The sequence below is a fragment of the Scophthalmus maximus genome, chromosome 6 (assembly GCF_022379125.1).
Source record: "Scophthalmus maximus strain ysfricsl-2021 chromosome 6, ASM2237912v1, whole genome shotgun sequence".
In the NCBI taxonomy this organism is placed as follows: domain Eukaryota; kingdom Metazoa; phylum Chordata; class Actinopteri; order Pleuronectiformes; family Scophthalmidae; genus Scophthalmus; species Scophthalmus maximus.
This window is the reverse complement of record NC_061520.1, coordinates 20047754-20075450: the sequence shown is the minus strand read 5'-3', so window position 1 is coordinate 20075450 and position 27697 is coordinate 20047754. Positions and strand designations below refer to the sequence as shown.

Below are 27697 nucleotides of genomic sequence, written 5' to 3'. Positions count from 1 at the left end.
TAGCACATCACCACAGATAGCCGGCTGGCCATTCATTCAGGTTTCAATGAGAATGACGCAAATCCCTATTTGGTGCCCCGTGGCCTCTTTGGACCGTGGCTGTCTTGCCTCCACAGGCCTCAGCTGGCACCCGGACAGGTGAGCGCAGCTGAGGCCAGAATCTCCACATGTATCGTAGGAGGTCCCATAGTCCTGGGGCTCCGCTGGCAGCATCTGAAGTCTGTTGTGTCCTAAATACAGCAATACATAACACATACAGTTACATAATTACTAATTTTTGTGTTTTCAGCTGGACCTGACGGAAAAAACACTGGACCAGATTGTATCCATCAGTTCTTGTCTCTGCTCCCTCCTAAGTATGCTCAGCACTCCTCAGTTGCTGATTTTTGTTTGTTGTTGTTTTGTTATATTTGTCTCTCTTTGGCTGCATGTCCTCAATATTTTGAAAATTAGGCCACTTTTTTTTTTACCCAGCACTCATTAGGGTGCAGTTCTTAATCATGTCTTACATTATTGTACAAAGGCATTCACAACAGATATGTCTAGGGCTGAGTTGATTAACTGAGTCATCGAATTTTGACCGATAGTATGGAAGTTTTGCCATAGACAATGTCATTTGTTGATTTTACAACAGTATTAGCAATCTGTCTTCACTCTAAGACAGAGTGTAGGTATAAAACATTCTCTTCCACTTCAAAAACCAAGGCTAGACTCTACGGCCTTCAGATGTCCAGTTAACGCTCCTCAAACTGGTCATAGTCCCAGTTGTTTGGCTGAAACTCTGTCCTGCCATCTACTGGCTGTGAAGTGTATGTGATGAGAAAATCATTTGACGGCAATGAATCGACACCCTATAAAAAGGGGTTTGAAGTAATAATAATGATATAGTTAGTTTATAATAATATGTAATTCAATTAATGTTTAACTCTCTTCTCAAAATGGAATATTTGAATGAACGTCAGACTTATCACAAACTCAGTTACCTCAGAAATATATTGTACAATTCACAAAGACCGGCTGGTCATTACACACGTGCTCTCAAAAGGAAATTAAAGTCAGTGCCGAAACCCGGGATCGAACCAGGGACCTTTAGATCTTCAGTCTAACGCTCTCCCAACTGAGCTATTTCGGCTGATATTCTATATAGTCATGCAATTTGACTACTATCCAGCAGAGGGCCTTCTAGCATAAGATGTTAGTGATGATCATAAACACTAAGGACAGTTTGTGGCAACACATTTTACTCTTACAATGTGGCATAGTAGTAGTAGGAGTAATAGTACCCCATATTTTACTGTTTTAGTATGTTTTACATGCAGTCATGATGATGTTGAAATCTGATTTTAGGATTTAAGATAACTTTATTGTATTTTCATCCACTAAACACAGCAACATTCGATTTGTATCCCGCCTGCAATGCATCTGAATCAAGACAGGGTGTTATAAAGCAAATGATACAAGATGTTCTTTTTATGGCGCAGATTTTAAAATGTGCTCTAAAGCACCAACTAGTCTTAAAAATCTGATCTGAAAAAATGAAAAGCGTCATTTAGCAGGCTGCTAAAGCCACTTCAGATGCAGCAATTGTGGCACATGTTGAACCAAGAGCACAGAGAGAGCTTAGTTATGTTCTTGAGTATTTTCATGATCCACTGAAAAGTCTAGCAGTGTTTTTTTAAAGCTTCGCTCCAGCAATGTACGGCTGTTTGGTGGAGGTGGACTGAATGGTTTAAATCAGAAGCAGGATCCGCAGTCAATGCATCCTCGTAGGAGCCTCTACTGTACAGTTCCCCACATCACCACCGTGCTGTTTCCCCCACAGCAGGGTTTCCTGCCTCTTTTCAGTGCTACATGTTCCCTTTCCTTCCCATCCAGCTTTAAAAACGCTTTGCTGTTTCTAAAATCAGCATAGGACCATTAACCAAACACGGCCCAGAGTGGTCGTTCCTTGTGCAGCAGCCACACAATGGTTCTCGGAGGTCTTGGACGTTTATGTGGCCAACTATCAAATTCAACAGGAATGCTCTTCGTGGTTGATTTTTTTCCGTTTTTTTCCAAACCAAAACTCATAGTGAGATGTGTCAACAAACACACCTTATCACCGGCATGTCAGGATTTTCAGATTTGACTTTACTTACCAACCTCGTGGATCTGTGTCCGCATGTGCTCGTGGAGCATAGGCCTGGAAGGAATCCAGAATTGTTTTTTGTCATGAAAACAGATTACGGAGGAATCACAGGACCTACTACCCACTCTGTTCGGCTTACAAAATCATGTAACAGTTCCATATTTCTGACATAAGATGTGGCTACTAGACATTTTGTGTAGAATTACTCCTGAGGAAGATGTGAACCTGCTGCTGAACGTCCAGTCCATTTAAAACGCGACATCACTGCCGAAACCCGGGATCGAACCAGGGACCTTTAGATCTTCAGTCTAACGCTCTCCCAACTGAGCTATTTCGGCTCCATGTAGGGTAGACGATCGGTCACGTAGTTGACAGGGCGCATGAGATGCTATAACTCACGGTACTGACCCCTGCCCGACTTAATGGACTGATCATTGTCCCCAAAATGTGTTTAGGGACTCGAACGTAATTCCATTTTGAAACCAGAACTTACGTCTGGTTGCAGTAAATCATTTTTATAAAAAGAAGTAGCAGCGGCCCGATGGTCCGCGCTCGATTGAAAGTGCTGCTGAATTACTTCGCCCTGCAGGCTTCAATCCCACGTAGATGACCTTATTTTTTGTCTTCCCTACACTGCAGAGGTCTGGAGCGCCTCCCGCCCACGCAACACGTGAAGTTTTCAAACAGCTCTCGAGCTGCGGTCGGTTCGGTGCCACTCGCGGGGAGGAGCGTGATCGGTGCCCATCGAGGGCCCCTGCACGGTTCCTCCACAGAGAGCTCATGTCCAGTGATATACACTGAAGTTTGATCGACTGTACAGCACCACCTACTCACATGTAATACATATATAGAATTGGCCGCCTTGTGGTTGTAATAAGCGAGCACGTGCACGTGCACGTGCACAAAAAAAAAGCCTGTGCAAAAAGCAGCCACGGGTCAGCGTGTAAATTTGAGAGCATTATATTTTCAATCTTGTTAGTTTTCCCTCTATCAAATAGTCAGTAGCCACGTTTTTAATTTAAAAAAAAACAAAACATTTGGCTATTTTTTGAAACAATGCCATGCTTGAAATTGTGAAAACATGGTCACTGTCATAAATGGATGGGGTGTGCATTTGTGCAGCTATAGTATATCTGACTGGCATATTTGAGCTGGAGCAGAATACATTTGCATATGAGCAAGGCGGCTATTTGAGAGAAAGGGCAGGGGTTTCGGGGACGCACTGTAAAATATGAAAGTGAAATGAAGAAATTATGCTCTCAAAATGAAAGCCTACGCTCTTCGAACAAAGAAAAGGAATGAAATTCCATATGCGTTCCCCTCATGCTGTTCCCCTCACTTCCGGTTTGTTGTTTATTGCTTGGGGACCCCGCCCCCCAAAACCCTGTTTTTTATATAGTGCTCTCTGTATTTTTAGCACAGTTACTCCTCCATAAGTACCAAACTCATAGCAAACAACATTTACAAACTCTAAAGTCAGTAATAAGAATATAAACAACAAATGTAGAGCTCAATATTTAACGTTTATTGATATAATTCAATTTTGCATGGTCACACTTTCACATAAAAACAACACGGTGAAGAAAACCTAGATAGCATATTCTTGGTGTACATATAGTATCATTTATAAACACACACACACAAATAAATATATATGTAAGTGTGTGTTTAAAAAAAAAATTACATTCAGGATTGCATTAAATGTGTGAAAGAAATCCCATGACCTCTTAACTGAGCCCCAGTGTGAGTACAGCATCACAGCAGTGAACACACAAGCAGGTACAACAATGTCAACAGCAAACACTGGTCCTATTAATAATCTCACCAACCTGTCAGTAACTGTCCTGTGTTTGGTGAGTTGACCCATGGGACCAGACGTCTGGGCGCTGTCAGGGACGAGCCAGCTGCAACCGAAACACTCCTCTAATCTAGAAAAGTCAATCTATAAATTCCAATCTGATCAATATTTACATCATGTACACGGATGTTAACTCAAATGAGAATTGCATGCTTTTGGCATGCTGAAAAATGAGCGCAATTTAAATATAACATAATCCCAAACAACAGCATCTGCAATACATACTTGGAATTGTGCCATGATTGTGCTGTCTGTATTTTACTGTTATTTATTTCAGATTGTCATTTTGGATTCTGTACCAGACTGTATATTAGACCATCATAATACAAGTTTCTGTTTTATGGTTTAATTTTCATTCTCAGAAAATAAATGTATTAATTCTCTTGCCAAGATTTAGAGGAGAAGATTGATACCACAGTCACTTCTGTAAGGTAAATATGAAGCTACAGCCAGTGGCCAGGTGGTTTATCTTACTACATAGACTGCAAACAGGGGTACGGTTGCCAGGATTGTGTGACTTAACCTGCACAATGGCAAAACAAAACCAAAAAACTCAAAATAATCATCTGCCAAACCATATACTCTGCTTTAGGTCCAGCAGTCTCAGTCAGGAGGTAACAAAAATACACCTACCAACACCTCCAAAGTTCACTAATTAATCTGGAAAAAAACCTAATTGAAGATACGATTGGTTTTCTTTGGACGGAACCTTCCTAGCCCGGCTGCTGCTGCTACAGACACAAGTGCACTGTTCATCTGAATATCTAACTCTCTGTCAGAAAGCAAATGAGTGTTTTTTTCAAACGTCAAACCATCCCTTTGAATGATGTGCTCACCCGTGCTTCTCCCTGTAGTATATGCAAAACACCAACAAGACATTACAGCAATTGATACGAATCTGGAAAATAATAACTGCATTTATATCAAGGAGCATTGCAGGATGTTGTATAAACACTGTAACATTTGAATGTAGAATAACTAATGTTCAAGCTTAAATGCATATGTCACACTTTAAATGTACTCAGACTTGTGCCTCACCTACTCTCTTCATATGAATTCACGTCTTCAGAATACCCAAAATACCTTTCAGCCAAACTTTCAGAGCAAGAAATAAGGCAGAGACTAAATTAAATACATTCAAAGATTTTTAGAGTATTTGTGTATCAGCCTATTCTTTTAAGCTGCCTTGGAGCATCTGAGCAGGAGGCAGATCAGATCATCAGCTGGTGAAACACATTCTTTGGAGCAGTTATGTAAGCACCACTGTGAGAATGCTCATCCTGTCATACAGCTCCTTATGTAAACAGACTTCAGTTCAAATTATATACACTTGTGTGTTTGTTGTTGTTGTTGTTTGATTTGCATCAGCTGCAAAGACTGTGTGAACTACAGTGACCACAGCAACCTGCTTCCACTAATGCCTGAGGTGAAAGTTAGCCGTGTCTGCTTGCTGGTGGTGGTTACATTGAAACATCTCCCAGAGGTAGAAATGTGTTTTTCACATTTCTTACACCGGCTTTACACGCAACTGAGTTTCCTAATGAATTAGCTTACAGTAGTAAGTAGTGTCGGTCTCACAGGGCCTCTGCCTGGCAACGATCAGTACCTTGGCTTGCTTCCACCCGCACCTGTCTGGTGGTTTTTCTGTTCTCTACCCAGGAGTTGTGTATGACAGTGCCCCCTGGTGAAGGGTCAACTTGGAGCAGGGACACCACCCTCTTTTTAACCTTGGCGCGGAGGGCACGGCGCAGCTTCTGTCGGGTGAAAGCATAGAGCAGAGGGTGGGAGACAGTGGTACCATAGGCTAGGGCAAGGAACCAGAGGCGCAGGCTTATCAGGGCATCACTGGGGCCAATGCCAAGAATGAGCACGTTGGTCACGGATAGGGGAGCCCAGCAACCCAGGAAGGTGGTGATGATGATGAGGGACATCCTGAAGACCCGCCTCTGGCGCTCTCGACGATCCCTATGTCGCCGCACTGCCCTCCGCAATGCAATGATGGCTGACACGGAGGCCTGAACACCCATTGTGACTGGCATGGGGGTGGCCGCACCCATGTCAGAGATGACCAGAGGGGCAGACGAGGACAGGGCAGGGGGGGAGGTAGCTGTGAGTGTAGGGGAGGGGGAAGGGATGAGGGGAGGGTGGCTGAGCTGTTTGTTACCATCTGCATTGCACTGCTCGCCTCCTACCTCCCCTTCGTCAACCATTCTGAGCCCTGCCTTCTTTTTCTTCTGTCTCTTGTGGCGCCCGCTACAGGAGGGGCCCCTAAACCTCTGGCTCTTCTTCATATGGGAGCCAATGCGGATGTTTAAAGCCCTCAGTATTTTGGAGTAGGTGAAAAGCATGACAGCCACGGTGGTGAAGAAGATGGGCACCTGCAGGATGAGATGATAATACATTCCCAGGCCTGTATTATAGCCCTGCCCGCCAACACACAGCAGTGTCCGGTTACGCCATGCTGGCACCGCTGTGGCACTGATGCCATGTGAGGACAAAGACAAGTGTGCCACCTGCCCTTTCTCCTCTGACCCCCCTCCACTGGACCACTGCACCTCCAAGAATGGGATAAAAAACACAGCTACTGAGGTGACCCAAACAGCGGCCAGGAGCAGCGCTGCCCTGCGCGTTGTCAGCAGTCTGTTGGCCGGCCGTACTGAAATGTCATATCGGTCCAAGCTGATGACCAGGATGTTGATGGCTGTGGCGATGCTGGCAAAGGTGACACAGGCTTCATGGAAGCAGCAGAGCAGGGCCAGGTTTGGTCCTGGAGGCAGCAGCACTACCACCAGAGTGAGGGGCAGACACAGCACACACACCGCCACATCCAGGACATGCAGATTGACAGTCACCATATTGCTCACTGAGTCAACTAAATTGGATTGGGAGCAGTAGAGAACCAGCACTGTCAGGTTGCTGCTGAAGCCCAACACCAGCTCCAGCATGAGAAAGGCTGTAAGCGACACCTGGAAGCCCAGTGAGTACGGCATGTACCAGGACGCGGGGCTGCTGGACGAGCCCCCCACTCCTTGCTCACGAAGGACTCCCATTCCCTCCAGGCCGGCCACCGTCCCGACCGAGTCAGTGGTGGCTGGGAATGCGGTGACGTTGTCAGTCTCCATGACGACCTCTCAGTCCTCATATATTGTATCTGTCACACCGTTGATGAGCTCCCATGATGCAGCAGGCTGAGCCTCCATGATGCGGGGATGAAAAACAGCTTGATGACAGCACTGGGGAGAGGGGAACACAATGCAGACAGATTAGAGGTGAACTGTGGAGGGAAGAATCAAAACACATTATTCTCTCTCAGAACATGTCAGACTGATGCAGTGATCGTAACCCATGTTTGCCTTTCTATCTATCTATCTATCTTTGTAATACATATGCATACCGTATATCAGTCGCGGCATCTGCAGATCTAACAGGTGCTGCATTATGCATCAATCCAGCCTCCAATCTGTTGCCTATCAGAATCTCTGATAACCATTTTGGCTCAGCCACAACATGAGACCTGCTCACAAGCTGTCAGAACCACAGGCTGCCACACTATCACTAAAGTGTACTGGGGCTCGGGGAATGGGAAAATTGAATGAAGCTAAGTAATCAGACCCACAGGCAATCAACTGCCCTCTCAGTGGATCAATAAAAACAACACATTCAGCAACTTACTGAAAATTGGTCATGATCTCAGCTCTGCCAGCTGGAGCGTGCCAAATTATTTATTAACTACTGCCAAAGGAACATATTTAAGTGTTGGAAGGTTTCAGACTAAAGTATCTATGTCACGTCGGAAGGGTTCATTTTCAAATTAGCCGCTTAAGGTAAACCTGCCAAAAACAATTAATTTAAGTTTTACTGAAACACATTTCACTCATTAAAAGAATAGTTCAATCATTGGTTTAGCTTAGCACGACGACTGAAAGCATCCTACCTGCATTTGTAAAGCTCTCTAGCAAAAATATCTCTGACTGGTTTGATCCAAACACAAACAAAACAATTTGAGCAACTGTTTACTACTGTGCTACTTCTTCAAGGCAGAACTGCACGCAACAGTGACTCAGTATGGGAAAGTGAAGGGCGGGCAGAGTTGGTTGGCATGCTAACTTGAGTAGAAGTTAGAGGAAGACAGCACTTGGCGACTAAAGGAATGAAGTCTGAGACAATGTTTCTGCAATTGGTAAGCAGGGCCCTAGGCATATGCAGCGTATTGGCTGCTTAAGGCCCCCCTGGCAACCAAGAGGACTTGAAATGTCCCACAAGAAAGCCTGGTTAGGTTTTGTTTTGGGTTTTTTTTTTGGGGGGGGGGGGGGGGGGGTTATTATATACATGTTATATTATGTCAATGGCAATCATACAAAAATGCAATCTTATGTTAACGGGCTGGCAGGCTAATACTGGTTCAGTCAATTCCCGCTGCCTGTCAGAGTACACGCTCATGCATGCGGCATGTAACGTTAGGCACATGCGACTGAAAGTCAGTCAGTCAGTCAGTCAGTCAGTCAGTCAGTCAGTCAGTCAGTCGATGGTATTTGTAGTCGATTGTCGCACTACACAATTTTTCAAACCAAAAGCAATTAAAATGGTGTACTAGTTTACAATAATTGCATTGTCTGCTGGTTTATTTTTATACTTTTCAGCACACCAAGTTCGGTATGCCACTCAGTACTGTATCACTTTGAATATTAAAGTGCAAATTCACAATAGACTGCAATTGTCAGTTGGCTACTTTTAAGTTTAAAAACCATGGAAGCATAAAGGCTGACATTGGTTTATTGTAAAAAACACAGCTACAAGTAATGGGTGTATTAGATTTACAAGAGGTGTGCGAATGAATAAGCATTGACAATAGTTTTAGTGGCGGTGGAGGGCCCCCAATCAAATTCTGCTTAGGGACGCATATAGACTAGGGCTGGCTCTGTTGGTAAGTAAGAAGCTGTCAATGCTTGCTAATGTTATCTATGTAGCAATAGCAACAAAAAAAAAAGTTGATGTAAATAGACTTTTAACCATAGAGAACCATAACTTAAATTTAGTTTTTGTCAATCTGAGTAGTACAAGATCAGTGTGAGACTGATGATGACAATACATGTGATGATGATCCCTCACCCCTTTTTTTTCGGTAGCGGGGATGGCACCTTCAACTCTTTTAACAGTAACGTTATAAATGTCTTTACATGGAGCACAAAGACAGACACATCTAACAGGCACTGGTATGCATGCAGAAACAAGCTCACTGTTGCACTGACAACCACCAGATTAAAGACGGTGTGTAAAAACAGTTGCTCAACATTGATTAGAGGGTGGCTATACTGATTGCGCCTGCGGGATATCAATTGAATGATTGAATTTCGCAGCTTTGTTTCCTCTAACTTCCTCAAGACGTGGAAATCTCAGTATTAAGTGTTGAAACGTTCCACAGTGAACTCGCGAAGTGAAGAGCGCAGGGAAAACAAATAAACACAGTGAATCAACTCTCAACGATCAACCTCTGCACTCTGGCAACGAGACGTTCCGGTGAGTGATGGACTTTTCTTCCCGTTTCTGTTTCCATGGCGACCACACTACAAGGGTCTAGATTAATGAAGGCACAGGTGCTACAGCATTGAAGCGTGTGATGCTGAGCTCCGTGGTTACACTATGCACAGTGACGGTGAGCCAGTAGTGCAGTAGAGTTAAAATACCACCCAATTACAAAATGGAGAACTTAACACACATTTCCACAAAGGAGACAAAATAGTGCACATACTGGTGCACTCCTGTGGTTCTGCTGTGCTGTGAGTCAAAATATCAATGTCAAATCTTAAAGTGATGAAACCTTTACAATATGACTGCTTTACTGTGTTCCTGTTTTCTGTGGGCATTGTAAACAGCAGGGAGGAAATTGAAATCCCATTAGAATAGTCAGTCTTCTTTCAACTATTTTCAATAATATAATAATATAGACTTTATGGAAACAAGATTAAGTTTCAATGACACTGCCCTCGCAAGTGAGAAAGCAGCTGGAAGATAACGATTTGTGGGGTTAGTTTAAAACTGCTAGAACAGAGATATCTCTTGGGGGAGGTGCAGGTTGATTAAAGGATGGACACTGGGGAAAGTTGAGTGGGGGAAAAAACTGATGTTGTGCATGAGCACAACCATGCAGCTAATTTGCTTGACTCCTGTTGAACGTCTCCAGCTGGTCCAGTCAGGAGTAGATGTATTGCCGCCCGAGCCCGGAATTGTGTAAGCATTAAGATCAGAGGGGCAGAGAAGGTTTGGATGGAGGCTAGAGAGAAAAGAAGATTTTCGGAGAAGTAGTGGGATTTTGTTTGAAAGCGGGAATGCGTCACCTGTAAGTGGGACACCTCAAACCCCTGCTGGAGAGCCGCGACAGACAACAAAAACTGGCTGCGCGAGGGAAGGAAGTGGAAAAGAAGGGCGCGCCAGCGGCAGTTGTAAACAAGATGTCCCAGGGAGCAGAGGTGGCAGCTTTTTCCCCCTCCTCTGTAAGGTCTTACATCAGCGTTCCCCTAACTGCTGCTGGTTTCCTGGTTGCCTACAGTGCCCAATGGACCACTCCAGTCCCAAAAGACTCCACCTGGCTGACTGAAAAGCCGTGTGATTGCACCACAGGTGAGATGTTTGGAACAGGAAAGGTTTATAGGTGTTGCCAATTTTAAAAAAATCGCAGAAGAAAAGAAATCCATGTCACACATGTGAGTGCTGTATTTTTAAGGTAATTATTGTTTTGGTGTGGTTCCATACAGTGCTTCCTACAGGGCAGGTGTTCTCCCTGAAAATATACAGCTACATTGGTTTTCTACATGTTCTCCCATTTATTCTGCCTGTAAATTAAAAGGCGGCGTTGGACAGGGCATTCAATTGAAGTACACGTGTGAAAAACCAATCAATATGACCCTGCACTGACCTGAATGTCTGACCCTGGGGAGCCCTGTGCTGTTTTACACACAGCACTAATCCACTCTCTGGTTATTAAAAATGTTCTCCCACTGGAATCTGAGTGGTCTCGAGGTTGTATCTGGTTAGTGGTGTTTTGACTGTGGAACCAGGTGCATTTATTATCGTTTCTTAATTAAGTCATGTACGAGTGTGAGACGCTCACCGGGGAGTGATCCAAGTGACGCGTGTGTGTGTGTGTGTGTGTGTTGAGTGTGTGTGACCTTTTTCTAGCTTTGCAAAAGGCCATAATCTGACTTGGAGCCTGACATTTAAGGCGGCTGCGGCTGATTGGAAGGTTGCTGGTTTAATCCCTGATCTCTCCAGTCCGCCTGTCAAAGTATCCTCGGGCAAGATAGCCTACTGAACCCCAAACTGCCCCCTGATGATGAACCTTCTTTGTGTGTTTGTGCCCGTGTTCGCGACTGTGTAGCACACAGTCCATGTATGGAACAAGAGCAGTGTGATTGTGCGCAAGAATGGGCGAATGTTACTTGACTCGGAGTGGTCGTTAAGACTAGACAAGCGTTATATAAAGAAGTCTATTCAGCATTTGACACACTGACGACCAGGAAAAGGTCACATCCAAGTGCTTCATCAAGTTATTGTCCCTGCAACACCTTCTGCCTTGAAAACCTCTCTCTTATCACACACCCCGACTGTAATGAGATCTAATGTGAGAGTGATGACACATTTTCATCCGAGTATCCGGCGATGATGTCAAGTCCTCCCGTGAATGTGTGTGAGGTTTCTGAAGATGTTAACACCAGTATCTAATACTCATGTTTGATTCCCTGGATCTATATAGCCTCTGTCTCCAAACCATTGTGACCAAGACAAGGAGAGAACCATTGTTAGTCAAGGAGTCTGTTAGTCTTTCAAACCTCATCTGTTATATCATTCTTATTCTACTCTCAAAGTTTCATGGATTTTCGAACCTTTCTTATTTGTGTTGCATTACACCAGATTCCTACGTTTAACACCCTGAAGACAACCCTATGCATAAAGGAAGTCGGTTGAAGTATTGTCAGCCCAATTTACTTAATTTAATCAACTACTTGTTATTGCTTAGGTATGAATTTGATATGTAATTGCATTGATTTGTCGTTATACATCATGACATCTTTTCATGTATGGAAAAATATATCCACCCATATTCAAGTGTCACAAATAAATTGTTGGAATGGCTTTTTGGATCTGGTGATCCAACAGAAACGGTTGTGGTTTTTGTATACCAGGTGTTAGGGCTGCCACTGGCACCCTCGTCTGGTTATTTAATTGATTGTGCTTTATCTGAGATGTAAAGCAGGCTGTGCCATCCCGTGCTGCGGATTGGTTGGATAAGGGAAGCCCCGCCCAGTTCCCTGCGATGGTGACGCTGCTTGGTCATGCCGCACCAAGCAGCGTCACCAATCTGCCCCAATCGAGGAGCACCAGTGAAGTCCGCCTCCGGCTTAAATAGCCTGCTTGACTGGCAGTTCAGGGCAGCTGGCAGACCAGATTAGTTTGCCTCGATGTATGAGAGTGTGAGGAAGTGGGCCAGGGTTTTGAGCTTTAAAAACTGATATCGCCTTTGGATTTAACAGGTTTGTCTTGCATAGTTACACTAGGTAAAGGGGTGCTGTGCGCATTGTGGTTTTTGTTTTGCAAAGTATTTTAGTTAGAGGATTTTGGTTTATCCTTTTGTTTTCTTATAGTTATAGTATTAGTCTTCCTTATGAGGATCTCTTTTGTTATATTCCTTTGTTGATTTCCACAGCTCCATTGGCCCATTTATCCGTTTTAAGTTCTTTTTTGCCTTATTCTAAATAAATATCCTTTCAAAATACCAATTACATCTGGTTTATGTTCATGTCCTGATACCCCTAGCTCTACGGGACGTAACACCAGGCTTGAACCAGGGCGGATTATAAACCCTTTGTCAAAAATACATTTTAAAATCCCAGATTTTATAAAGCTACAGTATATGTTGCACATTTTATAGTTTGATAATAATCCCATCTTATTCCTGGTCATATCTGGCTACAGTTGATGCATGATATTTCCATTAAAAAATATATACATCTGGGTGCTAACCCCTTGTTTTTTATTCCGTCGTGTCAAGTGTTTCTGTCATTTTAGCTCCATTTATATGTAAATATTAACAGTGTATTAGGTAGTAAGTGCAATAGGCAATTTCTTTATGTGACCTGTTTACGAATGCTTGTTTTGTTGATGTGTGACTCCTTTAATGCCATGGCAGAAAACCATAATTTTTCATGATAATCAAGTTTAAAGCTTAAATGTCTATGCAGTTTGGAGAGTAAATGGAAGACATCAGGCTCGGCTGACAGTTTCTCAGACACAAAAAAACGCAATGTTCTTTCTTCTGCTACTTTAAAAACCAACATTTGACAAGGACACGCAAATAGCTCCACTCGCTGATTGCAGTGCCACAACCAGGTTGTGTTTTTCACCAAATGGACAATCCGACTGCAAAAACCTCCTTTGATTTTGCTCTGTTATTGCTGATCACCTTTGGCTTCTCCGCCTCAACAGTCAGACTTGAATGCCTGTTCCCTGGGGGTTGTAGAAAGCCGTTGTAGGAAATCAATGCAGGTTTAGTTTTAAGGGTTAGAACCTTTTTTAATTACTTCACTCAATCACAGCACAACTCCTGCAACACCACAGACTGGTCGGATAATAAAATGGGTACTTTTTTGTGCTTTGACGGTGCATCACAGGTTCAGCAGTGAGTGAGGTGAATTCACCAGGCGGTACACCACATGCAGGGCCCTCGTTTTTCCACACAGATTTAAGTGACAAAGCTCTACAACCCCTCCCCTTGGGAGAAACAGAAAGTGTGTGACGGGAGACTGTATAGCATGTTTAATTGAACAGCTGAGAAGATGAATGACAGTCGAGATAATCTTGCTATTCCTATGAGGCGAGCTGATGTAACAGGTTGTCAAAATGATACATGGTGGGAAGACAGGAATATGCACGTGAAAAAGAAATAGGGAATATATTCCAGTGTTGAAAATTACATTTTTATCAACTATCCTACAAAAAGAGATTATGGATAAATCAGACCAGTGCGTTGGATTTGTTATTCTTTTGCTTGTCGTGGCGAGATAAGCAGGACCAGATATCACTGAAGGGTTGCAGTGTGGCTTTTAGCAAAATGCTAAAGTCGGCGTATAACATGTCCACAAAGAAAATGCTAACATGCTGATGTTCGGCAGATAACATGTTTTATCGTGTTCACCGTCATAGTTCAGTGTGTGAGCGCAGTTTGAGGGGACCTCGGTCGCCAGGGTCCGACATCTCCAGAGCCGCGCTGCTAGAACGGCTACAGGTGATATGACTAAACCTATAGTCGCTGAGCCAAAAATGTATTTCCCATCAAATGTGTCCACATATTTCTCTATCTAAAACACGGATGGTGTGAACTGCATATCTTAAACTTTAAGATAGAAAAGATATAAAAAGATTTGATAGAGCATCAGAGCAGTTTGAAGAAAATCAGTTTCTCTTCATCATTATGCAAAGTTATGCAGCAGGGTGCCTGGAAATCTAATCACACTGTCAGCTCAACTGAGGGGAGCTTGTGGGGAAAGTATGAAGTTTTGAACATGGGCTGCTGTTGAAAGGGACGCACGTGGCTGGGGCGGCAGGACAGAAAAAAAAGTGAACAATCAGGACGGACATCTGATGATCACGTCTGATTTTGAAGGTGTGCAGTAGTTGCTGAGTTGTTACGAGACAGATATCTTTCTTCTGGCCCCCGGGAGTCTGATGATTCTCCCTTTTGTGTCAAATATGGCAGCTTCAATCACTTGTCAAGACAACGGCACCAGAGAGCTCATCTGAGCTCTTAGTCTCAGAGGAGATTACTTCAGACGGGACACGAGAACAGACAAAACAGCTTGTGAATCTCAAGTGTGTGTGTGTTTGTGTGTTTGTGTGTGTGTGTGTGTGTGTGTGGGGGGGAGGGGGGGGGGGTGGAGCTGTAAGAACGCAGAACATGTACGTACCCTCCACTCAATGGACACCCACCCGCATATGTGCTTGAGTTGTGTGCCTGTGTGTAAATAGACTTCCTACTGAGACATCAAGCTGTTGTTTGAGATCTCTCTCCAGTCACCGCGCCGCGATGGAGACAAAATGTCATGTCAGAGCAAAACACATGCAGACCACTGCTCCTCCTCAGCACAGCTGGCCTGGGAGACCACGAGATACACACACACACACACACACACACACACACACACACACACACACACACACACACACACACACACACACACACACACACACACACACACACACACACACACACACACACACACACACACACACACACACACACACACACACACACACACACACACACACACCTTAATACACTTGTGCACATGCATGCGCACACACAGATGTGCAACAGGACACCTGCTGAGTCTAAGTGGTCTTGTAGCTGTAGGTGAACACAGAGGATGAAAGTCTCATCCGATGTAGCACTAGGGTAAATGGGGGGGGGGGAGGATATTATTCCTTTTTCCAGCAGAATAAATGTGAAACAAATAAATGGTTGGATACAGAATCCCCCGCTGGATGTGACTTCCAGCTGGCTTCCTTGCATGACTCTGACTTTCAAATGTAAGGACAACTACTACACTTGTGTTTACCATTTTCACGATTAATATCATCATGTCAAGCGTTTCCGAGTGCAGCGGACATTATAAATATAAATAAATGCTACTGCACTACGCGTATATGCCGGTCTTAGAGTTATTTGTTACGAAAACAACAAATATTGAAACATGATTACATAATGATTATCTATGCAGGCCTATTGGTATACAGTATATTCTACTATTTATTCAGGAACTGACGTTTCAAAGGAACAGCCGCACATTTTGGAAATAAATTTATTGGCTGTCTTGCTGAGAGTTAGATGAATCAGACTATTCTTATATGATTCACAGAGTTTGATGAAAGATTTTTTATTTTGAAATGATCCAACTGGATACATCTCATCTGACTCATCTCTGGTAGACACAGCATCATAAATACCTAAAGCATATTTTTATGGAGGCAAATTGTATTTTTTTTTCACAACTCTCTAGATAGTTCTCAAAAGGTCTTGGTTTTTTTTTGGTGTTGTTGCGTCGTGTTGGTTACGACATAATCACCAGACTTTACTCCCTCAAAAACTGTTTCATTGGTGTTGTGGGTACTGTTTTACTGTTTTGTTGTTTTGTTTTGTTTTGTTCAAGATCTGCTAGTTCCAGTGTTGATGAAAATGGACTTACTGGCTTGTGCTGTCAAAATATTAAAACATTTGTACATTGCAAAAAATAAGATGCTTGGATAAAACAACAGGTGCAGTATATTTATTGTGTGCCTCACTGATGTGTTAGTGCGGCGAGGCCACGAGCCGGCTCACAGTTTGTTTTACTGGTCCTCCATCCAGGGTTTTTATATCCCCTAATTGTGGCTGTTGCTCAAGCTGGATCTGTACTTTCTACCCAGAAAACCAATTATCATTTATGGCCAAGTCATAAATATTTTTGGTTCATTTCATAATGGGGCTGGGGAGCAGCTGGAAACTGCAAGCATGGAGAAATACAGAGGGGAGATATGAGGGAGAATTAAATCCAGGAAAAAAATAAAAGCGTTGTTGTTGTTGGTTTTTAGAACTACTTTGGGAGACTCATCTTTAATGTACTGCATGTACATCTTTACTCGATGGCTGAAGAACCTGTGAGATAACTTACACACACAGTTTGGGAGCGAACCTATTGCCTTTTCAGTCGTTGACTTGTATGCATGTGCATGGTATTGGGAAAGTAATCCATTATTCAGTCCGGCCTTTCAAATGGTAGATGGGTGATTCAGGTTTGAGCAAAATATCCAGGCTCTTTGTGTTGTCCTGTTACCTAAATTATTTATTGCAGAAAAAAATATAGACCTGAAATAGTCAACCGTTGAAAAGCTAAGCTAAGGGAAGACGCATTAAGAAGGAAAAAAAAGGTGTGTGCTGCTGCTGACACAACTGATAGATGACAGATGCTGAACCATAAGCGAGTCGGTGAAAAATGATTAGGTTACTTAACTGCAGAAGGAGGCAATTAGTAGACAATTAATCTGTGTGTGTGTGTGTGTGTGTGTGTGTGTGTGTGTGTGTGTGTGTGTGTGTGTGTGTGTGTGTGGCTTTCTGACTTTGTGTGTACCACAGGGTTCCGCTTACCCTTTCATACATGTTCACAATCAAAGCCATCCACAGTCGAAGACGGGGACATCACGGCGGAGCCTCGGTTCAGAATCAAACGCTTTCATCAGGACTTCTCTCTTCTTCTCCACCTCCACAGTCATGTTGAAATGAGCCACCACCACCACCCCTCCCCACTTTTACCCCTCATCTCGCCCCCCCTCTGTGTCTCACTGCATATTACTTTGACTTTTACAGCCTTTCCTCTTTGAACATCCCTCTTTTCGGTTGGTTTGTTCTGTAACAAACTGCTGCTTGTGATGAACAGCCCAGATAGAAACCGCAGAATGTGGATTGTGCGAGAGCATAAACTTGATTTGTGTGATTATATCATAGGCCAGATTCCATTTCTCAGAAGCTGAGCATGGATATTGTCGCATTTGACAAAACGTTGGCAACTGCTCATCACACTAAACTGTCCAACAAGCAATGGAGCACCGCTCCAGCATAAACACTTACATACGTATGAATAGCTAACTGCAACTGATGATTCTCTTCATTATGACAAGTATGCCTCAATACATCATTTGCTCTAAAAATATCAGAAAAACTAAACTTGCAATTAGACTTAGAAAATCTTTCACATTTATAAAGCTGGAACCAGGACAATTGAGTCATTGGGCAATTATCAAATTTGCCTTAGAATAATAGTTAATTGGCTGGTCGATTAAATTTAACAAGTTTTGATAGAATAAGACAAAACAGACGGGGTTTTACACCAATACCTCGAAATAGCCTTCATAAGGTCAAATGTGCAACAAACAACTACATTGGATCATTAACAGATCATTAAATGGATGAAAATAAACTTTAACCGTTTCATGTGAGATGTATTTAGGTCATCTCTCCCTTCAACCGCAGAGCGACGGGCAGTGAGGACAGGTTAGCAGAGCTTCGTGGCATCTAACAGATATTTTAAAGGCATGTTCGTCCCTTTTGGCTGCAGGCGCACACAACAGAGCACGAATGCAAAAAAAAGCATCGCATATACACACACCCCATGCGATCGGACGAGCGCACTTTGGTGTGCAGCGTGCATGGAGAGATGTTTCCAGCCGGTCCCTCGGCAGCGTGGGAGAAACACACCGCCTCGGAGCCCGTAACTGTGTCAAGCACCTACTCCCACACACAACAGCCCGGGGATTCGAATAAAACACATGGTTCCTCCGCTAAATCGATGTTTCGAGCAGCGCATAGTGCCAAACAGCGCAGGGCGGTGCGAGGCAGAGGAGCAATAGTCCGATCTTTGGACTGAATAAAGTTGGATATCATTTACATTATCAGAGCAAATGATTCCCGTTAAAACAGATTTCGGTGAATTGGCACAATTAACACTTTATAAATTACGCTGCGTAAAAGTTCACCTAACTGAATTCAATATATATATATATATATATATATATATACACAAAAGATGTCGTTATAGAATATTTTAACTGCACTTTCCTATCATGACAAAAAATATTTTTTTTAATTGTCAGTTGGAAGTTATTGCTGGACTGGATGAAGCTACCGTATACGTGCCACCTGCTTGGCAAGCGCTGCGTGCGTATTTTACAACAACACGTCTTTATCAGACAAACAACAGCACGGATAAGTTGCGGATTAATGCAAAAAAACAACAACAACATTGATGTCTCTTTTTCTTATTCTTTTTTTGTTGTGGCAAAAACTGGATTATTACCTCTTGCGTCGGAGCCGTGCTCTCAGCGATCCATGTCCGCAACACTGTGCGCGTGTCAATGGGAAGCGCTCCTCCTGTCCATGTGGCACAGTCGAGCACTCGCTCCTCGGCGGCAGCAGCAGCAGCAGCAGCTCCACCAGGGGCCACTGACAACAGCACACAGGTCCGTGGGACGGACAGACGGCTGCGCTGTCCGCAGGCAGAGCGCACCGCTGCCGGGGTGATTTCAACCGACTGAGGGAGGAGGGAGGTGCCACGTTCTACTATCAAGGTCATCCAGATCCAACCGGATTCGAAGCGTCAAAAATGATCGGTTGTCTGCTTTGACTTTTGAGGTAACACTTTTAAAGACCCACTCCCCGATTTTGTGCCCACATGTTTATTAACATTATTAGATTGGGCGTTTCAACTTAAAAGACCCACTCCACCCATTTCAGAGTCTGGCTGCAGGTTTTGCATATGTGGGGGGGGGGGGGACAAGCCTTTTGTGGTTCCAGTCCAGAGGTAGTTGGGTGAGGTGGGATAGACCGACTCAAGTGATGTCACAGTCGACTTGGTCTGAAGACAACAATTCGAAAATAAAAAAAATGAATCTGGGGATGTGTGGAGAGGCTGTAAACCGCTCGCTCCTCATCTCTGCTCCAGGCTATGCTCCAGGCGGCTGAGTCTCAGAACGAACTGTTGAACAGTCCACTTTCATTGTGGGTATAGTAAATGTTGTAACACAGGAATAATGTATAGAACAAGAAAAAGATCTATCAGGCTCTGCTGGATTGATTCTGACACTTTATTTTGTGAGGAGTGCAATGCAGTGCATGGAAATCTACGTTTGGAATATTTCTCAATTTCATGATTAAAGGCTTGTTTCCCTGCTATGTGCAAAACAAACCAATAACTTAATCAGAAATTACTGTCTTTTTCCTGTCTTGCAGGGTTTTGGGGGGTAATGTGGTGACCCTTGTGTTTACATTTGGATCAGAGGTTGTACCTTCGAGAATATACAGTAAAGCTACACGATGCTCAGCTCAAACGTCGGGTTCAGCCAAGACAACAGCAGTGCATGGATAGATATTTTCAGCCGGAGTGTCTGCACACACTCACAAATCAAACCAGATACCAAACGAGCCTGTTCATTAGACTGGCGACGAGCTTGCAATGTAGATAAACCAAACTAAATGCAGTTAAGTGTATGGCTACATCTCAATACAATCAATAGAGATGTTCAGGAATACTGAGCACCACAACAGAGGTAGATGAAAGCACGAGCAACCGTCGGCGTGCACCACATGACTCATTCCAGTGGCAAACAAAGACATGGCATGTGACCAATGTGAACTTAATATTGTGGCCGTGCAACGAGAGTTCATGCATTTGTGTGCAATGCTTGAAGAAAATGTTACTTCATTATCATCCTTTTGTTCATCGCCCCATTACATGAAAAAACATCAATATCCTTCAATACCATAGCAAAAAACATACCTGCTGGGTATCATGTAGGGTATTTATTGTTCTTCACGTAAACATGGACTGAAGCAGAAACGCTCTACTCTGGGCCCCATTTCTATCTATAAAAGCAAACACAACAAGTGGACGACAAGATGAGAGAGTGGACCACGGCAAAGCTCCAAGTCTTGACTTTCTGAGTCTTCACATCAGACATTTCCCCTTCATGACATATCAGACAGCCAATTTGGTTAAATCCTGTCCAGCTATTTTGCCGCCACCCTCCACGACAAGATGGCAAAAGTGGCACTTCTGTGGCCAGCTGATGCCTCTCTCCCTTTCTATCAGTCTAATGGCTTGCTTCCCTTTCCCTCGCCTCGCGCAGCTGCTCGCTCTTTCCCCTTCTCCTCGTCTGGTTCTCTGAGGCAGAGGCAGGCTGCAGCTGACAGGACAGTGCAGGCTCGGGGACAATTAGGGAAGCGTGGGAGAGACAGCTGGACCTGTTGCCAATTACACCGACTATGACCAGGAACTATACACAAGCACAGGTCTAATGGGCTCACACTGCACATCTGCACATCTAAGCCCGCTTGTGGATTTAATGTAAGTATACTAAAAATGAACTTTCAGGAAAGGGACATTTTTAAAAAGTGTCAATTTTATTTATCATCTCCAAAGGAAAAAAAAGTTACTTAGAAGTGAGTTAGTGCTTTCTGAGGAATAACTTGTAATGTTGGCTACTTCGTACATAAGTGACAAAATATGTAACAGAGAAATTAAGTGACTGTGAGAAGAAAGCGGTTGCAACATCTGCCAAGTCTCCAAACTTGCACAGGAAACATTGATATGATCAAACAGCGACCACCTGTTTCATCAGTGTGCTAAACCAAAGAATCGACAAAATGTCCACTCCACCCTCGTCGGTCGGAGTCCCTCGTCAGTAGGAGATCTTTCCCAGCAGCATGCTCTGCAGCTGCCTGATCCTGCCTTCCTGTGGCAGTGCCAGGCCCTTCTCCGACCGCTCCTCCTCCTCCTCCTCCTCCTCCAGCAGCTGCTCGATGTAGCAGGAGGAGCCCAGCAGGATGTGGCCTGTGGCCTGCATGGAGAAGATGGTCCACCGCAGAGCCTCCCTGGAAAGACGGGCAAAGTATAAGAGAGTTGTCATGAATGTCAACTCTGAGTAACTATGGGATAAAAGTGGAATAAATGTGACATAATTACTTGAGTAACTGCCATAGAAAACGACATAGACATCATGGCAGACCACACAAGCTGATGAGAAAATGACTGACAGGAAATGTTCACAACCTCAGATGGACATTTCACACATCAACTCATGAAACAGACATCTAAGATACACACCTCTTGCACTACAGTGAGAACACAAAAGGCCTCGTTTTTGACAAGTCTGCAAAAATGTAATCCTCTCTGACTCAACCCCCATGTCAGAGCTGAACACCGGCAGATCTCAGCAGCAATGACATAACTACTCCCAGAATTAATCTATGTGAAATCTAACCTTTGTTCTACTGTGATCTCACCATTTTAACTCTGCCACCCACACGTGTACAAGGTTACAACCCAACTTCATGCTTTACATGTTAGGGGCTGTGCGCAGAATCCTGTAACCGCTGTTAATGTGTATTAAAGCAGCCGCCACGCAGTAGGAAAAGGACAAGATAATAACTGAATTGTTAGTGGGAGGCTGAATTGCCAAAAGGTGATGATCCGCTTTGTAATTTATGGATTAGAAACTCAATAAAATGGATCCAATTTCATCTCTAACTGAATTAACCTATTACTAAGGATCAGCGTATGTGTTTCATAAATTCACTGCCTAGATGCTTGGTGGAAAAAAAGACAAATCACTTACGTAATGGCTCAGCACAAAAGCATAAAAATATCAGGAGGTCTCACATGTCTGGTAAGCACCATCACTCACCTCAGCATCTTTTTGGCAGCATAGCAGCGCAGGTCATAGGACACAGAGTAAGCGCCATACAGGGTGGCTTTCATGTTCAGGCAGCCAATGAAATCCTTTGGGTTGTTCTTGTAGAGGTCAAAGGTCAGCTTGGCCACATCTGTCCGGTGCAGCAGCCTCTGCTCGCAGAGCTGATCTCTGGGGGGGCTGTTCTGTGAGGTGACAGCACAGGGAAAGCGTTAGTCGGGTCGAAAAGGGCACAGACACCCTTTGTTGGTGTGCCAGCAAACTGGGCCTAATGACGGTAAACCGACTGCAGACTGAAGCAGCTCCTGCCAATGGTGATAACCATGAGACGGATGAATGACTACTAGGCAAAGACGATGTGAGGTCACCAAAGTAAATATTTGGGGGGATGCAAATCATAGCCTGCATTCATTTCTATACAAATTAATTGCTTTTGGGTGAACATGAGTCATATTTGATGATACAACTGGGTCTGATTAATATGCAAAACCAGCCTTTTTATCTTCCTCAACAAATTACGAAGAAAGAAACCAATCTCTGGTGTGCGCCTGTCTTCTGCCTTTGCACAACAACTGACATATTGCTCCCCTATTCAGTTTAAAGGCTAAAATGTTTGCTGCTATTAAATTTCCCTGAATAGTCAATGCATTATTCTGCAGAGCACAGATTCATGTACCATCCATATTCATGGCTGGTGCAATGAAGAGGCAGACTTTTCTCTATCTGTTCATTTCATTCATTAAAGAATCAATGGCCTAACAAATGGGGAAGTAAAAGGAGACTATCAATATGCTAAGCTTCCCTCTGTGTAATGCAGAGAAGCAACTGAGCAATGGTGTCACCTAGTGGTTAGTGTGAAAAGAGTCGTACTGGATGTGGGGTCCACTTCTGTCCTTTCTCCAGGACCACGAGGACCGTGTTATCAAGCAGCGTCTGGAAGAACTCCTCCGTGTCCACACCGGTGCCGTCTTCATCCAGCACCATCGCACTGGCACACTGTACACTCAGCGAGTCGCTTGCCTGAGCGAGCGGGGCGAAAAGAAAAGAACAGGAGTGCGTCACGTGGAAAGTAAATGGGCCCAGAATGACATTACTCAAGCGGCAGCACTTCAGACATGTCTCACATTGAGTCAGACAGCAACACCCTAGTCATGTAAACTTTAACTAGCTAGTGCTTGAATGGGGCAGGAGTGTCACAGATAGAATAGAACAGAACTTCATTGTCCACCAGAGTGGAAGCAGAAGACTGACAATCATAAAATACTTGCAGCAATGACAGACAACAAAAGCAACATAAAACAAAATGAGAGCAACATTCATACAATGCATGTACACAGGGTTCTTGTCATTTCATTCCTGTGGATTAGGTGTCACTTTGTGGACTTTAGAATACTCCACACTCCAAACATTTTTAGTGGCCAGTCTGTGATACTCCTCCCAGAGCGCAAAGGCTCAAACTGGCTGAAGAGAGGATGGGAACAATCTGCCACGATACTCCCCTTGCTTTCTGACTTGTCCTTTCAGTATAAAGTTGGTTCAGGGGCATTCAGGGTTTGCCAAGGAGACAACCCCCGGAAAGATTGTTTTTATTTCTGCAACTTAAGCGACATTACCGTGCAGGAAGATGAGATTTGGACTTACCTGGAGGCCGCAGTCCTCAAGAAGATACATTTTCTGTGAGCATTTCTTAAAAACATACTCTGTGTTTCCAGAGAAGCTCACCTGAGATTCAAGGACTGTACCAAGATATTAAAAGTTTTGCAAAGTTTCAATAAGTTGGCCATCAAGTGAAACTGGGACACCTGCAAACAGGCTGCAGCAAGTCCCCATCAGCTCATTCTACTGCCTTGCCCATGCTTGTGTCATTGTTTTCAGTAGGAGGCCAACCAAGGCCACGCCATCAGCATACTTGACCAGTTTAAAGTCTCTCTCATTGATCTTGAATTAATTTGTGAAAAGGGAGAACTGTACAGGGGAGAGGACGCAGCCTCGTGGGGCAGCCTGCGCTCACAGTGAGCACCTTGCCCCCCTGACACAGAAAACCTCTGATCCAGAGAACCAGTCCACTTTGCTGTTAAGATCAGTGAGCCTTTTCAGGAGAATGTGAGTTTTCATTGAGTTAAAAGCTGAACTGAAGTCCACAAATAAGACCCTGGCATATCCTTAAGTTAAGAGGAGTAAGAGCAGCATCACCAGTGCTTCTGTATCTCTTATAAGCAAACCGGAGTGGGGCCAGCATACTACCCAGTGAAGTAGTCATGTGACTGGCTGTAACTCTCTCCATAGTCTTGCTTAATGTGGAGGTGAGGCAATGTACCCAAAAGGCATTAGGCACAGTACCCCCTGGCTAGTGGTGCATCGATAAGTCAGTCACAGACCAGTCTGTGGTCATTTCAATCCTCTTTACACATCCCCTGCTCTTCCCGCTCTCCTCACCTTGTTCATCAGGTCTTGCAGCGTGTCTGCCATGATGCCCTTCTTCACACTGCGGTCTGCGTTTGTGACTCTGAAGGGCTTCGTTCGAGGAGTTCGACCCGACAGGAGCAGCTGCTGGGTCATGGCGGCGCTTGCCGACACGCTGGCTGTCACACACCTGAGAGGGGAAAAGAAACATACAAGACATACTATAAATAAAATTTAAAAAGTTTAACCTTTCTGTAAACTAACTGGTGATAGTGCCGAGTATCCATCCAGCTTGTGAAGCAGTGATCTTACTTGGTAAGTGAGGACGGAGTCAAAAGGCTGAGAGACTTCATAGCATAATCCATCTGAGAGCACCTCGACCTGTGATGAGAAGTAGTATCAGTTTGGCTGCTAGACTCGAACTGCAGCAACACATCACAACTAGCGAAGGGAGAGGGGGAGTAGCAAAAGGAGCTTTGAGATAATATTGCAGCATTAAAGTAGAATTTTTACATTCTATTACTAAAAGACAATCTAAAGTACATTTGATTTGCTCTCCAGGCTTTCACACATGTATCACAACTAGCTCATCTGTATTCTGTAAAAATAAATCATTTTGCTCAAGAAACTACACATTTTACAAAAAATGTTCCAGTAAACCACAAAAAAACAGAAAAAACAATCATCCAGTACATAAATGATCTCAGCATTTTAAAAAAGGTGACACTTCCTGACCCTGTTTGAATCCTTGTCGCAGTCGTTTGGTTCCCGGAGTGCTGCTCCTGACTCTGTGTTGACCGCATATCCTCTTGCGATAATTTACACTCAGCACTCATGTTGCTAACTCTTGCACCACTCGGTCACTGAACTTTGTGCTGATGACTGTTCAGCCAGTTACAAACCGTCTAGCTTTATTGAGCAACTCTCCATTAAACACTCCCACCAGCCCTCCCCTGGGAAAGCCCTGGATTCCAGGTTGTTATAACAGAGACAAAATGATGATAACCGAGCACCCTAAAGGGTCAGTTCACCCAAATGACCAAAACTCATCTCTAACTTACCCTCTACTGAGATAATGTTGGTGAAATAGCTCCAAGTTGGAAGCACAGTATTAGCCCCTAATGTAGCTAAAACATGACAATAAAGTTGGGGTATGTGTTTACTGTACCCAAGACTTTTTTAAAAAAAAAATATAGACCTACTTTCTTTTGAGACTGAGGTAAAGGTCAAGGAGAATATGTGACAGCACAAATCTTGAAAATGTCAATGTTCACCGTGTTATCTTACACGTATAGGATTAAGCTGACAGGGCGTGTTCCAAGTGTTATCACGTCAGGTTACACAACAACAGCCAGACCAACGTCATCATCGAGGATGGATGACAATAAATGTGACGGAAATCTCAAGTCTTAAATGATCTTATACAAACTCCAACAAATTCAAATCTGCGGTTTTAGGAAGAGAACGAGGCACCACGGCTACTGTTATGATGCAGGATTTTTTGTTTTTTTTAAAGTCTATTCTTCCTGGCAATTAATTCAAAACCATCCGAGGGTTGAAAAAGTAAACATGACTAAATGATTGTCTAACTGTGGACTCAGCGATCTCAGGAGTGATCTCACTTACACACCTGCGGTGGGAGTAGAAATCTCTGCCCTGCACATATACACGTGAATACACATGAAAGGCCAAAAATACAGACTCGCGTCCCAACGCTGTTCTCTTAAATAATTCACATGGCTAGACATTGCCAGTGGCTATATTTCATCCTGCCTGAGAGTTTTGGGAGTTCACACACACACACACACACACACACACACACACACACACACACACACACACACACACACACACACACAGCTGAGCAGCACAATATTTACACCCAGCAGACTCCTACACAACTGTGGCATCAGGATGGAAAGCAGAGGAGTAAAAAATTCAGCTTTTCACATATGGAGAGCGTGCACACACACACCTGACATTATATAAATGTTTTTGCCTTGCGGAGAGAAGAGATGAAAAGGTGTGGAAAATATAGCAAATACATTTATCATATACAATTATAGGGACCAAAATTACCATGGGTATCAGTGTTATTGCGGTGATTTCACCAGATTCATATTTCAATATAATAATAATAATAATATTAAAATAACTTACATAATGCAGGTTTAAATGAACACAACCTTAAATAAGTAAATCAAATGTTCATATCAGAATGGATTGTTTGAATTTCCAAGTGCATGAGGACGCTCAGCTCAGGAAAACAAAAAAAACAGCAGCGACATCCGATGCTCAGTTCGCCCTCAGACTTCATATGATTTCAACAATGTACTGAAATCCAGACAAATACAAGTAATCATGTCACATAGTTATGATGGAAAATCCATACAGGGCTAAGGGAATAAACTGGTTTACATAGCAGATGTATTCTAACATAAAACAAGTCTATCATTCAGAGAGGCTAGATATTAAATAAAATCCACAAAGACTGCGAGATCAATTTGTACATCAGTTTGAGATTTGACTGAAATGTCGGTATCCCTGAAGCACTTGTCAATTTGAAAAAGCAAGCGGTTCCCAGAAATTACCATAAAATGAAATATGGACAGAGGCAGGTCGGAGAGGAGAACCAACACTTGTTCCAACCACTATGCGGAGGAGGCCTCACACTGTCTCCTTCGTCACAAGCAAAGAGAAGCTCCAATGCTCGACTTGTACGCCAACACAACGGCGCCGGTTTTCTATCAATTATGATTTCGCGCAACGGAACATGACAACAGCCAGGTTCAGTGACAGACAGGGGAAGCGGCGACAAACGGTCAGACTTACTTTTCCTCTGCGTCTCTGCAGTGAAGAGTCTCCACGTGGCTCCGCCACCGTCCGGCCGCTAATTAACCACACCTGGTGTAGACTGACTGAACGGCCGTCGGCGCCATTTTGTCTCGTCGTCTCTCTCGCAGGGAGACCGGTGTTTCGGGGTGAGTTGTCGATTATTCGAGCAACATTTGAAGCGTGGGCACAACGAACGATGAGAG

The 27697-nt window shown here is 43.7% G+C and overlaps 2 protein-coding genes and 2 non-coding genes across 5 annotated transcripts; all 4 read right to left on the bottom strand.

Annotated features, from left to right (window-relative positions):
- Nucleotides 1–1059: 1059 nt before the first annotated feature.
- Nucleotides 1060–1132, bottom strand: trnaf-gaa. The gene has a single exon. It is a non-coding gene; the product is annotated as a tRNA-Phe (tRNA).
- Nucleotides 1133–2393: 1261 nt separating this feature from the next.
- trnaf-gaa lies at nucleotides 2394–2466 on the bottom strand. The gene has a single exon. It is a non-coding gene; the product is annotated as a tRNA-Phe (tRNA).
- Nucleotides 2467–3632: 1166 nt separating this feature from the next.
- On the bottom strand, nucleotides 3633–19185 carry LOC118309501 (G-protein coupled receptor 22-like). The gene is made up of 2 exons (XM_035631701.2): nucleotides 18866–19185; nucleotides 3633–7219 (listed from the first exon to the last, which is right to left on the bottom strand). The coding sequence occupies exon 2, from the start codon at nucleotides 7106–7108 to the stop codon at nucleotides 5561–5563; it is 1548 nt and encodes a 515-aa protein (XP_035487594.1). The 5' UTR covers nucleotides 7109–7219; nucleotides 18866–19185; the 3' UTR covers nucleotides 3633–5560.
- A 1761-nt stretch (nucleotides 19186–20946) lies between these two features.
- On the bottom strand, nucleotides 20947–27632 carry LOC118309506 (cell death activator CIDE-3-like). 2 transcript variants are annotated; one of them, XM_035631715.2, is made up of 6 exons: nucleotides 27492–27632; nucleotides 24972–25040; nucleotides 24693–24849; nucleotides 23127–23276; nucleotides 22251–22441; nucleotides 20947–21438 (listed from the first exon to the last, which is right to left on the bottom strand). In XM_035631715.2, the coding sequence occupies exons 2-6, from the start codon at nucleotides 25022–25024 to the stop codon at nucleotides 21246–21248; spliced, it is 744 nt and encodes a 247-aa protein (XP_035487608.2). In that variant the 5' UTR covers nucleotides 25025–25040; nucleotides 27492–27632; the 3' UTR covers nucleotides 20947–21245. The 2 variants fall into 2 exon arrangements, with proteins under 2 accessions (XP_035487608.2, XP_035487607.2); XM_035631714.2 differs by lacking the exon at nucleotides 27492–27632 and adding an exon at nucleotides 25395–25548.
- Nucleotides 27633–27697: the final 65 nt, after the last annotated feature.